The 17,223-nt window shown below is 48.9% G+C and overlaps 1 protein-coding gene across 3 annotated transcripts in view; it reads right to left on the reverse strand.

The window, feature by feature from the left end:
* The window catches only part of LOC144724102 (uncharacterized), a 35,801-nt gene that overhangs the window by 3,778 nt on the left and 14,800 nt on the right, over nt 1-17,223 (reverse strand). For 2 of the 3 annotated variants that reach the window (XM_078602983.1, XM_078602981.1), the window contains exons 5-13: nt 15,641-15,714; nt 14,447-14,557; nt 10,141-10,265; nt 7,511-7,620; nt 6,429-6,543; nt 5,654-5,828; nt 4,141-4,204; nt 3,817-3,863; nt 2,323-2,494 (exon numbers count right to left, since the gene is read on the reverse strand). In XM_078602983.1, coding sequence (XP_078459109.1) covers nt 2,323-2,494; nt 3,817-3,863; nt 4,141-4,204; nt 5,654-5,828; nt 6,429-6,543; nt 7,511-7,620; nt 10,141-10,265; nt 14,447-14,557; nt 15,641-15,714 — 993 coding nt within the window. The remainder of the gene's footprint in view (nt 1-2,322; nt 2,495-3,816; nt 3,864-4,140; nt 4,205-5,653; nt 5,829-6,428; nt 6,544-7,510; nt 7,621-10,140; nt 10,266-14,446; nt 14,558-15,640; nt 15,715-17,223) is intronic. The other variant, XM_078602982.1, reaches the window with a different exon arrangement.

Raw genomic sequence — 17,223 nt, forward strand, 5'->3', positions numbered from 1 at the left:
ACGTACGTGTGTTGAACTTCTTTCACACCGTACGTAGCCAACTGCGCTAATGTAAGCCTGGTTGGCATCGCAAAGAAACTGCCCTGTAAACGAAGGTTTCGCGGATTCATCAAATTTTTGGGTTATACTGCATAAGTAAAATGCTGCGTCGTATAGCCTCCTCTACCCCGACACGGCCAATAAATAAAGTTGTCACGTGGTGAACAAACGTGCCAATTTATTAACTGCTTCAGCCGCACCACCGGTGTTGTTTGAGAGGCATCCACACCACGTTTAACAATTCAGTGTAAACGTTTTGCTGCTAGTTACAACCAGCATCAGGCAGTTGCCAGAATTTTGCGCAAATATCAAATACCCTCGAGTCTTTGGGAGCCTTACAATAGGCAGAGGTGTGGACTCGAGTCATGTGACTTGGACTCGAGTCAGACTCGAGTCATGATTTTGATGACTTGCGACTCGACTTGGACTTGCATAACAATGACTTTGTCCCACCTATGAGATGTGGACTCGAGTCATGTGACTTGGACTCGAGTCAGACTCGAGTCATGAATTTGATGACTTGCGACTCGACTTGGACTTGCATAACAATGACTTTGTCCCACCTCTGACAATAGGTATAACTGCGTGATATCACGCAACATGATTTCGAAAGTCAATACAGCGCACTACATATTATGATTGTTAGTGCCCCTCAAAACATGTATTTTGTGCAAGAGGGCCATCAACATAGGGACTAATGTAGCCCGTTACACCACAGGCCCTTTGCGTCAAGAATTCAGTGACTGCAGAAGAACATTGTGTGTTTTTTTTTCCTGCGCTTTTTAAACAGCGGACTGTTTTTTGCTTATGTTTCCATGCTAAAATGTATGGCCGTGTGTGCTGTTGTTCTGTCCGTGACAACATCTTACTCCCCCCCCCTCCCCCCCCCCCCCCCCATGATTGCGGAGATCGGTGGCCTTGGTCTGAATCGGCCCACGTTGCTCAACGACAGATGAAAACTCTGCGATCGCGCAGCAGCCACGGCGTTCCATCACTCAAACGAGAACAGAGCGCACGTAAAAGCCGGGACATTTTTTGAATTAGATATTGATGGGAATTAAATTATATTGCACTGCGCCCAAGCAACCTAATACGGGATGCCCCGTTGCCCCGTGACGCTGGACGCAATTCACGGGTTCGCTTAAGTGGTTTTTACAGGCGCTTTACTGTAAAAGCGACCGAATCTACCACTCCCAATGAGCTTCGCTAAACTCTTAACTGGGGAGCAATACGTTTTAATGCAGGTGTCACTTCATTAGTAACAACCCTCCCAATGCCCGACTTGTCCTCAGAAGACTCCTGCACACCGAGACAATAAGCCACGAGGACTTAACGTAGACAGAGCCACTCGCAGTCGAGGCCAAGATTGCGGTCACCTCGCTTGCACTCTGGCGGCGCTCGCAGAACCTCGCGGGTGGTGAACAAATTTCCGTTGATGAAAAAGAAAACACCCCTCCCCTCTCTATGCATGTGTGTATGTTGAACTTCTTTTGCACCGTACGTAGCCAACCGCGCTAAGCGGAGAAGCTCCTCTAGAAGATTCCTCTAGTGGAGGCACCTCTGCTAGCAGTGGCGTGAGAAAGGTGAAATCCTGCAGCTGCTTTGCCCGAATAATAGAAACAAAAATAAACATGTAGACAACAAGTGTACAATCAGGAAATCCCAGCATGCTTTGCATGTCAAGATATTGGCACCCTTCCTGCGCACATTCTGCACACAATCAAACTATAAACTAAACTTTTTTAATATTTTACCAGGTAAAGCCCACTGAGCTATATAGCTCTTTTCAAAAGCGACCTGAACACAAATGATAGCTCAACGAAGTGGCTTATCGCGTGGAAATGTATAGCAGCCAAATACTCTAAACGCATGTTTATAAATGTGGAGAAAAAAACCGGAGGAGCCAGAAAAAAATCCACGCGACTACGGGGAGAACATGCAAACACCAAATATACAGGCATCCGGGTCAGGAACTCAACTGAATTCAAGAACTGAAGTCACGGTTGGAGAGAGCCATGCAGCGCAACTGTGAAAGATCTGCTCAGCAGCAGCACCTTATCGCGTATAATCATCATTGAATTTCTGGACCGCGTTAATTTTTGCACGAGGCCGACCAGTTTCCACACGAGTTGGAGAAAGTGCTTGAATTGGAATTGGCCAGCACTGGGCATTCCCCTTGGCTCCCCTCACCGACATGCCCCCCCCTCGCTCCCTCTGCCGCTATTAACCGTCTGCGCCGAGAGGAAGCTGAATGTGGAGCGCGGGAGGGGGTCAGGACGGTACCCGTTGTTGCACGTGGCGGGCATGGCGCCGCTCAACTGGCCGGCGAGGGCCACGTCGCGGGCACACTGCTGCATGTAGAGGTCCCAAACGGCAGCGGCGCCCGATCTCCTGAGCAACGACGGCCAGCCCAGTGGTGTCTGCCCGGGGCTGGGAGTGTAGCTCATCCCCAGGGCTACGTTCGTTGCGGAGGAGAGAAAATAAACAAATGTGAGCCATCGCCATTAGGCGCGCAGCAATTCACATCGCCCACACACACCGGCAATTGAGCGAAATGTCACGATTTGGTGTCACGTTTTTCCATTCAAGAGCCCTGTCGTTATTTTTGAGTCGCTCGTTAACGGGGCGCACGTTGTAGCCAACAACGGGAGTTTGATTCCTGGCCATGGCTAACATAAGTGAGCGAATTATATTTTAACCGGTCTGGCACGGGTCCCCCGTACCAAACCGCACTGTGGATCAATGGGGTGAAGTATGTTCATGACCGGGACAAGCAGTGCATTGACAAGAAGCTTTAGATTATATAATGTGTCTCATTTGTAATTTATATCTTGGGTTATCGCCTTATCCTGCCTGATCTTGTAGCTGTGCATCTCGAATTGTATCGCCTGCCTAGTTCATACTCTACTTGATAATTTGTACGGTTATTTAATTGTCTATACTGTACCCTTTCACTCACTAATACTGTCAATTTCCTATTTTCTTAATCGTGTGTCTCATTTATATTCTCTATCATATTTCATCAAGTCAGTATTGTCCGACTCAATTGTTCCATTAGCCAACATGTATTTTAGTACTATAATTTACAAACTGTTCGTACGAATCCCGAACAACCAAACCTGACACGCACGATTCTACGCTCGTACCGCGAACAAAAGAATGGACGGTTCGAGAGACAAAACGTTATGCGGCGAAATCATCGGCGCATAAACGCCCACCTGAGTTGCTTAGCGCACTCGCTCGCTTAGCCAAATTTCACGGGACGTGGCGGGGTGGGGGGGGTCGATGCCGCGATTCCCGGCAGCCGCTCGGTAATTTCTGCGGGGAATTAGCGAAGTGAGCGGTCTGCTGTTGTAAAACGGATGTTAAATACCCCGTGGCATCGTTCGCCAAAGTAGGCGTTTACGTTCCGGCGCTAGAGTGTGCAATCCCAAGATGAAAAACCGCTCGCAAATTGCTACAAATTGACAACATTCGCTGCTTAGCGTATGCCGGCTTCCTCCGTGCGGCTCTGTTGCTTGACTACATTGGCGTGCAACCTTAATCCACCCCACCGCCGCTCGGAAGCAATGAGTGCACAAAAACAAACACAAACACTTAAATATTAATGACCTCAAGAGATACAATACCCTTATACATTAGAAATTAGAGGTCGGTTACAAATATCCGAGTCTTGTTTTAATGATGATAAAAGTAACAAAAAAAATTCGTAACGTAACGTACAAAACGCACCCACCAATTATATTTTGAACGAACATAATTTATGGCGGCACTTACCGTTGTAGTCGTACGCGTGAGCCATCGCACCATCATAGCTCGGAAAGCTTTAAAAAAAGAATAAAAATAGCATGTGTGCACTTTGTAAATCAATTTATCCCGCACGTTAATCCATTGGAAACGATGTCGCTTGCAGCGAGATACCGCCGTGCGACACGTATTTTCAGCCTTTTTTTTATATAAATCCGTACATCAAATTAAAATTCGCCACGTACGATTGTGAAGTAAATGGTAATCAAGAGCGAAACGGTTGACAATCCTGGACGCATTTAAACGATTGCGAGCGCGCCGTATAAGTCGGATGTTATTTTAATTGAAACTCACCTTTCCGCTGCATTGAGGACAGCAAATAAATTGGATGGGGAAATACCTGTGAAAGCCGCGTGGCCTGAAACAAATGAAAACGGCGATCGGTGAGAAGGGCACATACGCCTAATGAAATGGGACTCGTTGCAGAAACTGCCGCCTCAGCACCAAAGGCGAAATAAAAAATCGTAACGGGATTAAAATGGCACTAACGACTGAAAAACACGACGCGGTCCATGTTTCGGCTTAGAGGGCCCACCCCTTTTAAGACTCCGTTGGGAACCTTGATGGAAACCCTGTCCAGCAACTATTGACAAAAGCAACTGCTAATTTTATATGTTGTTTGTGTTTGCAAGAGGTGTGCACGAAGCGAATTGGGTGCAAGCGCAGACTTTGCCGCCTTTGATGATGTATTCCACCTGTCTCGTTGAAATACTCAACGAGTTAATCGCCTTTCCGCACGCGCGCGGTGACCAGCCTCCGTGTTCGGCCACCGCTAAGTAAGCCGCCCCGTGCCGTCTGATTGTGATTGATGCGACAGCGCGGCCTGACCTCGTAGAACGAGCGGCGCTCGCTCGCCCAGTGACAGACGCGGGGGCAAAACAAACCCGGCTCGATTTTTATTTCATTTCGTTATATTGAAGTTTTTTTTCTCTCTCTCTCTCTTCCCTTTTTTTTTCTCCTGTCAATTATATTCCAGTTGCGCAATCGGTGTCACGCCACGACGGGGCGGAGACGCCGCCACTTCGGAGCCGCGCTCGCGGAAAGCGGAGCAGCGTCACCCCCGTGACGGACAACGGCCTCTGGAAGAGGACATCAAAGAACCACCTCCGAGGTCGATCGAGTTGCTCGTTCATCCGTATTCCGCGCCGCACATTCTCGAGTGCGATGCCAGAGGCGTCCGTCTCACGGGGGATCAAGCCCAAATATTTGTTTTGGTTATTCTATGCCCAATTGTCAGTGACAAACCACGTTCACTATCGTGGTTGTTTGTGTGTTTCGTTAAGGACGACCCGATTGAGTAATCACAGCACTACACTTTAATCATGGGTGGCCATCTCTGTTGTTCATCTCAGGATCTCGGGAGGTGCTGCTGGGCTCAGTGTTCTGTCACGATTAAGCCCTTGGGCCACCAAAACTCCTTATTCCACCGGCACGTCCGACCTGTGCCAGCACGGAGGCCCTCGCGGTATGGGTGGCTTTCCCACTGGCTATTTTGCCCTGCCAAGCTGCAACCAAATCGTGATATGCCGATATCTCAATCTGGCACGGGGTCAAGCAGGGCCAGGGGTAGGACAAACAACACGGTTGTCGCGTGTGACGCTAGTCGGCACGTGGGCACGGCGTCTCCATGTCTCCTGCATGCGTCCCAACTAGTCAGGTTGTGTGACGTCAGCGGCATGGCTCGGCTTATGCTGTGGACAAAAAACAACAACCTGGCGCCTCGTGAGCTGCACTGGGCTAGCTCGGCACGGCCGTGGCACGCTTTAGCAGTGGATGGGGCAAGCCTGCCCACACGTGACGCACTCACCTGCTTGATGCATGGCCTGCAAAACCTCCGCGGTGAAAGGAGAGGGTGGCAGGAAAGTGGGTGACAGCGTAGGGAAGGACTGCTGATGAGCTATGTTCGGAGGGAAGAAATGTGCCGCGTTCTTGTGCACATCGAATTCCAACTGCTGCACGATCTGCTGCAGCCCGTCTGGAATCTGCGCGAAAGGTCACCGAAGCATTGCAAGTCCTCGAGTGCAAGATCATCCACTGGTATGAAATATCAACTAATACGTGGAATGTTTTTAACATACACGTTTTTTTTGGACAGTCGTTCAAAAGTAAACTTGATTAATCCTCCAAGTAATTGTATAATTATAATAGTAACGCCCATTATAGTTTACCCAGGAAAGCATGGCTGAGTCGCAAGGCATTGTTGAGCTTGTGGGAGGAAAACCGGAAAAGAGAAATCCCACCACATCACACGTCCCGGCGGGCTCGCGGGCACAAATGAAACCCCAATACCTTGATGATCTCATCAAGGAGCATAAACAATCATCACGCGAACTCCGGTCATCCTCGCAGCAGCGCCTTTTGGCTAGCCATCGAACAAAGACGGTCACTGCACTGCACCCTTTCGGATGCGCTTCTGCGGCGGTCTGGAATACCCTTCCGCTATTAAATCTAGATTGAAAACTCATTTATTTAGCACTTTTTTTGCGTGTTTAGTTTGTTGTCCCTGCCCCACACCTCCAATTAGCACGGTTGGCTACGTACGGTGCGAAAGAAGTTCAACATGCGCGAGTGTGCGTGCTCACCACGTGCGCGTGGGCCTGAACCGCGCTGTCCTCACACAGGCCTCCGTCCACTCGCACCATCTCGTCCACCGCCCCGTACCTGCTGCTGCTGCTGCTCGTGCTGCTGCTGCTGCTGCTACACAAAGTCACTTGGCGTTACGGACACGGCAGATGGCTTCAGTGACTCGAACATGGCAGGTAAACCGTTTAGATGAATGGTACATCACTTGACTACGAGTGCGCACCTACGATTAGCACGGTGGGCTATGTACGGTGCAAAATAAGTTGAACATACATACGCATATCACGCTCCCTCTCTCTGCCCACTACCACTCTAACCTCCTCTTGTCCTATGCGGAAATTGTCGGGTAATATTCCACCCCTTTCATTCGCCGAGTGGTGACACTCAAGCTTACAGAGGTTGAAACGCATGCCTTTGGATAATAAAACCCCAACTCGGGAAAGGCACTGCTCACTCTGCACCAAAGCAATGGACGGGCTATGCGTCGAGTGTGATGGAACTGGGGGTGGCGGATGCTCTCAATGACAAAACGGTTTCATTTTCGATCCAGCAGGAACGACTTAAGTCGCTATTCCCGAGCCTCAGACATTTCCTCCGAATCAATGAGGACCTTTATTTTTATTACGGCAAGTCTCTTCAAACGTTGCGTACATCCATCACCGCAGGGTTTGCTCGAAAACTCTTAATTGCCAAGTGAAATGTAATTATATTTCGAACCGAATTCATCTTGGCCACTGTAAAAAAAAAAATCTAAAACGTGTGTGTGTGTTTGAAGGCAGTGGTGTAGAGGTTCACACACTGCGCAATGAACCCGGCAACCCCAGTTCGATTCCCAGCCACGGCTAACATCAGTGGAGTTTATCGACACTCGTCTTATGAACATCGGCACTGGGAAGACAACGGCAGCAAGTTGTGGTCGCGGCTCTGACCACCCCACCCTCCACGCGTGCCATGTCGGCCTTCATTGGTGCTCCCCTAACAGTACTAGGCCCAAAAGCCTATATATGAGACTATGCGCAGAATCTTTGTATTTATCTTTGTCTGCAAGTGTACACTCACCTCAGCTTTGATAAATCATTACCTCTCTGAGAGTAGGCCAGCCTTGGCTTTGGCCCTGGATGCATCAAAGTGCACCTCGTTTCGGTGTTGCACATCGTTAGTGACTCCATTGTTCAGCTGCTTCGAGTGGACCTGATGACACAAGGAGGTAAAAGAGGCATCAATCATTGCCTTCATTTACTGCACCTTCACTTGTGACCAATTCGCACTCGAGATTGCTTTTCGCGTGGCAAAGTTCAAAGAACTTTTCTCCGAGTACGTGTCAATTATGGTCGGTCTCACGATGCCTCGTCAGACGCGATAAAGCGAACTCGGACTTTTTAGCTTGCTCAGTGCCAAGTGGCCTTTTCTCGCTCTCCTTATTGTTGAAAGATCCTAATGCCGTGCGTTTTTTGACGGAACTTATTTCTTACCGCGGCGAGAAACGCAAGATTGATATACCGCGGGACTTCTCCACGCAGCAAATGAAAGATTCTCACTTGGCCACATTCCCAAGTGGAGCCAACCACGAGTCCGCTCGTAACATCCTCACTTATATCCTCCCCCCCCACCACCACCACTACCGCCACCCACCCCAGTCTCATCGCCAAGTACGGGGTGATCCATTTCGAGATGGTTAAGACCTACGATGTGATCCGACTCAAATGAGCATCGAGGTGGTGCCCTCCTTCTCCCGCTTACAGCCCTGAACCAGTGGAGGGAATGCCACATTCCTCTTGACGATAGCGAGTCTATCCATAGGACAACCACTGTGGACTTCTGCAGAGTGGTGCTCATTTCATAGACCCAGAAGGAACGATATGCGGAGTCAATTCCCAACCACCGCATCCACACGCTTTCTGATACGCTTCTGCGGCCGTCTGGAACGCTCTTCCTCCCGATATTAGGACGCCACTGGCGCAGTGCACTTTTAAATAATCTCGATTGAAAACTCATTTCTTTGGAGCTGCCATTTGTGTTCAGTTTGTTATCCTTCCCCCGCACCTCCAATTAGCAAGGTTTGGCTACGTATGGTGCGAAAGAAGATCAACATACGTGCGTACGTACATACAACCATAAGTTGAATTCACTGCTTCCGATTGTGTGCCGCTTGCTCTACCGCTGATCCAACTGGCCGGATTATAGATGCCCCACTGAATTATAAATACCATCTTACTTTCTTCTCAACAAGTAATTTGATATTGTGAAGGTGATTGCTCCATATCTTACGGGGGGAGGGGGGGCTAAAATATTTACTAAGTGTTCTGAGATCAGTGGGTGAGGTGGAGAGGCATGGAAATAAATTGCAACTTTTTCTATAAAATGGATTCCCATTATTTTTAGTGGGATATCTATAAATTAATAACACTGCACGATTGAATCAAGATTAAATGCAAACACAAATGTCAGACTTTGTTTCAGCTTGTGCAGACCAGGCTTGTGACCATCCAATCAAATGTAAATAATTCTGTTCAATTCAAGTCGGAGGCGGTCTTTGTTTTGGGCCAAATCCGTAATCTCTTCAGCCACCAAAAAACAGCCAGGGGCTGAATCTCAATATTCTACACACACAGACACACACACAACATCAATACAAAAACTATAAGAACGTTCTACATTTCACAACATTAATGACACATTATATCTCACTCAACACACCGACAAGATACTTTAACTTCAGAGTATTAAAAATGCGATACGTTCAAAACCAAGTCCATTTGTAATCAATGTATCTTTGGAAGCTCTTTTACACAACAGTCAAGTGACATGAGCAACGCTAATGAGTTGGGATCTGACAAGGGCCTAACCACGATGCATAGAACCCCGTGCCAAATATTTAATGCACCGTGTTTTATGGGACCGCAATGTTAATATAATGTGACCGTGCTACATTGCACAATGTCAATGAAGCTTGCTGCCACCGCGCATTCGTTTTCAAAGGGCAAAAGCGGGAAAGGTACAGCTCTGCAATTGCTTGCGCACGCCACCGCTTTGGAGGCTGTTTTGGCCTACTCCACAAAGCTGGCTAGATGGCGTACAAGCAGTGGCAGCACCCTAGCTTTACTGCTGTGGCTAGGAGATGTTAACTACCTCGCCTGCTATACAGGAGGTCGTGGGTTTGATCCCGACGCCTGCTGCTGTATATTTGGAGTTTGCGTGTTTCTTCTCCCCATTGCCACGTGGATTTTCTCGGGGTCCTCCGGTTTTTCCCCTCCACATTTATAAACATGCATGTTTAGAGGGTGTTTGGCTGCTAGAAAATTCCACGCAATAAGCAGCTTCACCGATAGCCAGGTCGCTTCTGAAAAAGAGCTATACAGCTCAGTGGGTCTTACCAGTAAAAATAATAGTTTAGTTTTAGTTTCGCACCATAATCGACCTGTCGATTGACGGACTACAATATGCCCTTCATACAGTATGGTGGACAGAGGCGAAACATTTTAAGAAATTTGCCTATTCCTTCGCGTCAACTGCCACACCGGCTGATTGAACTGTGGCACCCCTCTGGATTGCAAGCCGGGCGCGCGTCACCGTTACGTCACGGCAGCTCTCCTCGCGGTGCACTTGGGGACGACGGAAAAAAACTGGCGAGTAGAATGAGAACGGAAACTACCGTCAAATAACCGTGCGTCGGTGATTCACGGGCCTGCACACGAACGGGGCCCCAATTACCGTTGCGCCGCAGCTTTTGGTGGGGACGTGGTCGAGACCCATGCGCAGGCACCTCTGCTTCTCGCAGTACGCGGTCCACGTCTCCTCGGTGAAACCAAAGTTGAAGAAATCGGATGGGTCGGTGCCTGTACGCAAACAAGACGATGCAGCCACGTAGCCATCATCATTGTCGTCGTCGCCGCCACCACAGTAACAATAGTCGACTAGTTTAACACGTAGGCTTTCACGACGAATATCATCCATAACAGAGGGGTTTTTTCGGTTAGATCGCGTAAATGTATAAATGTGTCGTTAAACCCGTCACCACCCGATGCAGCCAACTAGTAAGGGTTGTCACGTAAACAGAACGTGGCCAATTCGTCACTAGTACAGCACTAACCGGTGTGTTGGAAAGCCAAGCCACAACATTTACAATCTGAGTACGCCGTTTCGCCAGTAATTAAAACTAGCTTCATCAGGCGACAGACAGATTTGTGGAGAAGTCCACCTGTTTTCGTTTCTTCACGCCATCACCCTGCACAAATAGCTACCGACTTAGTGCTGTGGAAGCGAATCATCAAATAATACATTGTTTAAATGCATGCCTCTACAAGGCCACCACACTTCAATAGGGATGACCGTTGGTATGGCTATTTTGATACACACAATGGACAGGAAGGACACAATCAAAGGGCTCGCATAATGCACATGCATAATGTACGTTGGCTCATTAACCCCCCCCCCCCCACTTTGCCAAGAGCGCAGAAGTGTGGTCACCACATCTATGCCTCTATATAAGGAATGAAACAGGTGGACTTCTCCACAAATCTGGCTGTCGCCTGATGAAGCTAGGTTAATTACTGGCGAAACGTCGTACTCAGATTGTAAATGTTGTGGCTTGGCTCTCCAACGCACCGGTGGTGCTGTACTAGTGACGAATTGGCCACGTTCTGTTTACGTGACAACCCTTACTAGTTGGCTGTGTCGGGTGGTGGCGGGTTTTAACGACACATTTATATATTTACGTGATCTAACCCAAATAAACTTATATTATGAATAATCTACTAGTGACGCGCCGCTGATAAAAGTATTCGTTCACTCTTGAAGGCACGAAAGGCAGGAGGAACCACAGACGAGCAGGAAGCCAAGCCACGTGGCTGACCAAGTGTCAACAATTGCCCAAGCTCTGTGGACCTCTATATATGAAGGTCTTATTGGCCAATTAGATTCATCAAAATAACTGGTTATTTTGCTGCGCCTTTTTTACACCTGATGAAGGAAGCTTGTGTTGCCTCTGAAACGTCGTGATTTAATTGATTTATTTTCATTTATTATTATTTTATTTTTATTATTTTTTACCTACGTGACTTTACCGAAAAAACCTAAGAATATGAATCGTACAATGTTGGCGTTCGTTGTATTGTAGCCTGGGGGGGGGGATGAAAATCCGAGTCAACCCCTGACCGGGATTTGAACTCTCCAAACCCTCTGATTGCAAAATCATGAGCTCAAAACACCCGCAGCAACTCTCCGCTAGATGCATGACAATAACGCGTTGGGTAAAATAAAAATACAAATAAATAAAAGCATTACGGTGCATGTCTTCGCCATGCGGCAATCTGTGGAGCCTGTCAATTTTTAAACAACGGAATGGCAACACACCCATCCAATCACACCTACGAATTATGAATGAGGAGAAAATAAAACAAATAATGTCCAAGTGGACAGACGACAGTCTGGGTGACGATACTATTAATGAGTGTGTGGCAAGTGAAAGGAATAAGCTGGCACGCAGGAATGGATAATAAGACTCGACACAAATGGATTCAATAATTCATTGCTGTACTACATCTGCTGGCCACATCACTGTCAAACCCTGCCACAATTTGTTTTAGCCATGTGACCAAACATTGCCAAGATATATTGTCATGCCAAGCTTGCGAAATTTGGCCCGGGCCGCACACATCGTTGTCTGCTTGTGGGAATGTATCCTCCACCCAAGGGTTAACACCCACCCATAGCTTACACGTGCAGACGGCGCGGCGCACACGCCTTTGCATTTAGAGATAACGTCACATCTTTTGGCCATCAGGAATCACAATAAGGCCGCCACTGTACGCACCGGTGGGGCCATAACCCAAGAACAATGCGCCATTGCAGCCCCCGTGCATCAGGACGCCGCGTTGTGTTTTCCACGCCGTTAAAATGCGGGCGGCATCTCCAAACGTTGCGCAGATTAATTACAGGGATATTCGTGAAATTGGCAAACAGCTCAGCGGAGGATAAAAAGACTGGCAGATGGAATATAAAACGGCGTTTGTTAGTTATGGACGGTGGAAAGAAGCCTGCATGCGATTGACAGCGAGGGGGCGTCACAATGAAGAGGGGATTCCTCATCACAGAACAACTAAATCCACGGGGAAGGGAGCGCCTGATACATCTAAGAGTAACAATTGATGTCAGAGGAATATTAGCTTCTAAAGATAATGGTGCGCTAGGTTACAGAGCTCTGTGAAGACTAATGGAGATCTTACAGTGAATTTGGCTCGTGCCCCATGAGCAAGGTTCATTATAAATCCTAATTGTATACAGAAAAAATCCGCGACTGCCCACATTGGGTGTGGCGAATAGATCATGCGCAAATTTAACGGAAAACTATCAGTCATTCCTCTAATGGTATTGGTAAAGTCCATCAAATTCCAATGCTTTCGGCAAGAATCAATTCCGAATTATGCCAAGATGCAATTCGACGGCTGCATTTCAAATCAATTCCAATCCATTCGGTCAATGCTTAGGTGAGCGGTAAACACACACCGGCTGAAACATTGCTCAGTAAGATTAATATGCATTTTACTCACTCGCATGCCAATCCGGTGTCGTGGGTGTAACTGAAAGCACAGATGGCTTAATTGTTTTAATAGGCGTCATATTCGCTGTGTAATGTTTTAGTTAGCTGCCTCCATATCCCTCGCCAATATAACACGCAGCTACATTCACTGCACAAACCACCAGAATTGATGTTGAGCTAAAGCCAATTATGTATTATCGCACACAACAACAACAAGACCTAACAAGCGCGTTTGCACACATACACACACACACATACAGAAAACCCAACAGCTACATTACCAAGTTAAAGTCATCCGCAATTGATTACCAATTAAATGTGTTTTACAATGCTATACAATGCACCGCAAAGAGTAACAATGTAAGCCAAGTGCCGGCCATGGACACGAGTGTGGGTATTTATTAAAGCTCGGCTGCCTCATTTGGCAGCACACGATGAGAATTCGAAATGAACCTCGAGAGCACCGAGGTGCAGTGGCGGCGGCGGTAGCAGCGGAAACAGCAGCGGTAGCAGCGGAAACAGCAGCGGTAGCAGCGGAAACAGCAGCGGCAGTAGCAGCGGTGGCAGCAGCGGCGGCAGCAGCGGCAGTATCAGCGGTAGCAACGGCGGTAGCAGCAGCGGTAGCAGCGGAAACAGCAGTGGCAGTAGCAGCGGCAGTAGCAGCGGTGGCAGCAGCGGTGGCGCTCAACAAAAGCACAAGCGGCGGAAACGTGAAGAAGGTGCACAAGCGACTAACCGCACGACGAGCGGCCACGTGCACGTTCGTTAAAACCAGCGGAGCTTGGCCACCGACCCTGCTGAAGGTTGAAATAAAACTACGGCAGTAAAGAGTTTGGCGCCGCCGCTACGGCGGGCGTTGGTTAAGGCGCTTGCCACGCGTCGCTCGGCACGAACAACCTCATACAACGGCGAAGCCAACTTTGAGACGGCGTTTAGCGGTCATCAGCAAAAACAAAGTTTGGCCCTCGGGATGTCCACAGGGAGGGCCCTCAATCTCCCAAGACTTTACCGATGGAAAGGCAGTGTGTCTGCACACCGGGGCTTGCGATGGGTCAGGGTGCGGCAAAAGTGTAATGTCGTTGTTTGTGGTGTTTTCGTGAATTTCTAAGTGGAACGTTCACACACGGGTGGACTGGATGGCAAAGTCCCACTGATCGGCCACCAAGGTCACCGGAGGTCACGGCCTCTCGACTTCGGTTTGCTGGGGCGTCTGTAAGACGGTCGACTACGCCGATCGTCCCGCGGACAGCGGAGCACCAACGAATCGTGCACCGCGTTCGATGTCGACACATCGAGGAATGTCCACGCGTCGTGTGTGAAAGAGGCCAAGGCGTGCTTTCCTGGCAAACGGCGCGCAGGTCTAGCATCAGCTGCAATACGTTACTGTGCGGACGTCTGGTCCCGCATCCTGTGTGCGTGCGTGCGCGCGCGCGCGTGCGTCGTCCGCTCAGGAACGGCATTGCACAGTCTCTCCCCGACCTGGCTTCCTCCACGGCTTCTCTTCCAGCGAGTCGAGGTTGAAATCCAGGACGGGGACGCCATTGATGTTCCCCAAGGCTTTCATGTCCACCCCCTTCTTCTGCTTGCCGGCTGCGCACACACGACGACAGTTCATCGTTAATCATCGGCTCATCACCGGCAGATAGGCCACCTGGGGCCATCAAGAAGCCACGAACTCATCAACCGGCGAAGGCGTTCAGCTTTTTTTGTTCCATCCCACTTGCTTCATGGCGGGCACCCCAAGGTGTCTCGCTGAAGGTCGCTTTCCAGACAAAGCGTGCTCTTTCATCCACCGTTATATTCTTGACAAGCTGTTCACATCTAATGACATCAACAGCACAATAACGTAGACAATCGTTTTTTTTTACGGCGAGGTCTGCCGCGGCTTGTTCATTAACGCGCCTTCGGGGGATCGTCCCGTCTAGCGCAATGGAGACCCGCTCAACCCAGCGCTGCCATTCCTGCCACAATGAGTGGCTTCGTCGATGACCTGCGGGTTCTGACGTGTGAACTCTTATCAATGCTACAAAATAGACGCGGGTCCACGAAACTGCCCGCATTTGGCGTACACTCATTACCAGCCGTACAGATTTTTTCGCTTGTCATCCAGCACCTGACAAGATTGACACAAACAAGGCTATTATAATTTGACTTCACGTAGCCAAGGACATCAGGTTGGGTGTCACTTCTGAAAATCTCATTATTGAAACAATAGGTTTGTTTCATTGCCTCCTGTAAAGCAAATCTGAGCCTCGCACATCCAATTCTACCTTTTCGTGCGAACAATAAACGTGCGCAGGGTGCGCCGTGTACAGCGGAAAAAAGTGTGGCTGGCATGGGCCCTTGCGCCAAGGAATGCGATGGGGGGCGGGGCGGCCCCCCCCCCGTCCAATAACTTTTCCCTCCTCCCCCCTACATAGACTGGGCACTGGGCCCCCCGCGGAACCAGTGGGCTCTGGTTGAGTTGCACCACCGACACAATTGACAGCTACGCCACCGCTTATGCAACGGCGTGAGCCAATGCACGTTTATCTGCCCCCCAAAATGTTTGGACTGTCCAATGTGAATTTCACACATCGCGGACATGGGACGGCGGGATGCGCCGTGAGCAACAGCGTAGGGCGGTACGTGGAAACTTCAGGCACGACGGTCTTGCATCGAGGCACGTTTTACCTGCAGCAGTGTTGACACACGACTGGGTCTGGGTCTTTATATTGAGGCTCACGGGATTGCCACTGTGAGCAGAGCTGTAATGAAAGAGCAACGCCGACATATTCACATGGAACACAACATCGCCATCTACACTGCCTGGTGTCTTCATGGAGACCAGGAATAATAGGATCGTGAGATTAATGTCCCACGTCAATCTGCCGCCTCTGGTTGCAGGCCACTCCACGCCGTGTTGGTCATTAGGGTCGTCTGACCATACTTCACCACAGTGGTGATGGAGGAGGGGCCAGTACCGGTTCAATCATCTCAGCTGGCTGTCACGTTAGCTGCAGTTGAGATCGCAACTCATGCGCGTTCATGTGAATATGCTTTCTGTGGTTTAGTTTGTTGTCCTTCCCCCGCACCTCCGATTAGCATAGTTGGCTACGTACGGTGCGACAGAAGTTCAATATGCATACATATAGGTCACTGGGTTTGTATCGAAATACTGAACACACTGTGCCACCGCCGCCCCCCCCACCCCCCCCCCCCCATTAATATGGTACGAATCCAGCAATAACACAGCTGCCTTAAACACGGCCGTAACTTACGAGCGTGTTAAATTCACAGTGATAACCATTCCATTTGTGCTCCGCTGAACGCGTTGTAAATCGCACACTTGCTCAGCCATTAAGGTAAAAAAAACCGAACCTCAAACCCCAACTCTGGCTGCCGCTGATGCTGTCATTGCTCCCGAAAGCTTTAACAAACGGCGCGCATCGTTTGGGAGTAAACGGGCGAGCGGTCGTTGTCAGCAGCGGTGCCTGCAACTGCTCCCACGTGAGCAGAACGCATGCGTTCCAGGGCACTTGGTACATTTGCAGATGCAATCGGGGGACACATCCCCACAATGCCCGCTTTATAGGTGTGTAATGATGCCATCAATCCATTAAAATGGATTCTAAGGCACACGGCACATGCGCAGGATCGCACGCGTGTGCGTCTATTGCTCTAGATACATACACGTTGTGTGTAATGAGTTCACGTAAGCCCAGCGGCCACTAGAGGCCCCTAAATTCACAGTAATAATCAAGTCCTGAATTTAAATAATAATAAAGTCGTGAATTGAATCGTAACCCATAATTCTGAATATTAATTGAATCGCAGGGGGGGGGGGGGGTGATATCATTCCATATTCATTTAGTTATATTCAAAATCAGTTTCTTTGCTGCTGAGTTTGCATTGATTGTTAAAGAGTGCTGGCTGGAATCACTGAGATCCTGGGTTCTCTAGTGTAGTATTGGAATTGATGGTCTCAGCAGGTCACCAATGGCTGCACCAAAAAAAAAACCACAGACTAAATTTGATGCTACACAATTTGGTTGAGGTCCAGCTGACAATTTAATATGAACGTACTGCGACAAACCTCACTGTCATTTGCACAGTGAGTGGGAAAGTGCTACTCCCGATTGTGTAGACCACAGGTTACTTGAATGGCTTTTTTTTTCCCCGAGGTAGCTCTCTCTGTGGTATCTGCTTCCGTAGGCCATTCGTTTGACATTAAGAGTTACACCGCCGTGGAAAATCGGAACAGATATGACACCGAT

Source organism: Lampetra planeri, chromosome 19 (genome assembly GCF_965212315.1).
Source record: "Lampetra planeri chromosome 19, kcLamPlan1.2.h2, whole genome shotgun sequence".
Classification (NCBI taxonomy): domain Eukaryota; kingdom Metazoa; phylum Chordata; class Hyperoartia; order Petromyzontiformes; family Petromyzontidae; genus Lampetra; species Lampetra planeri.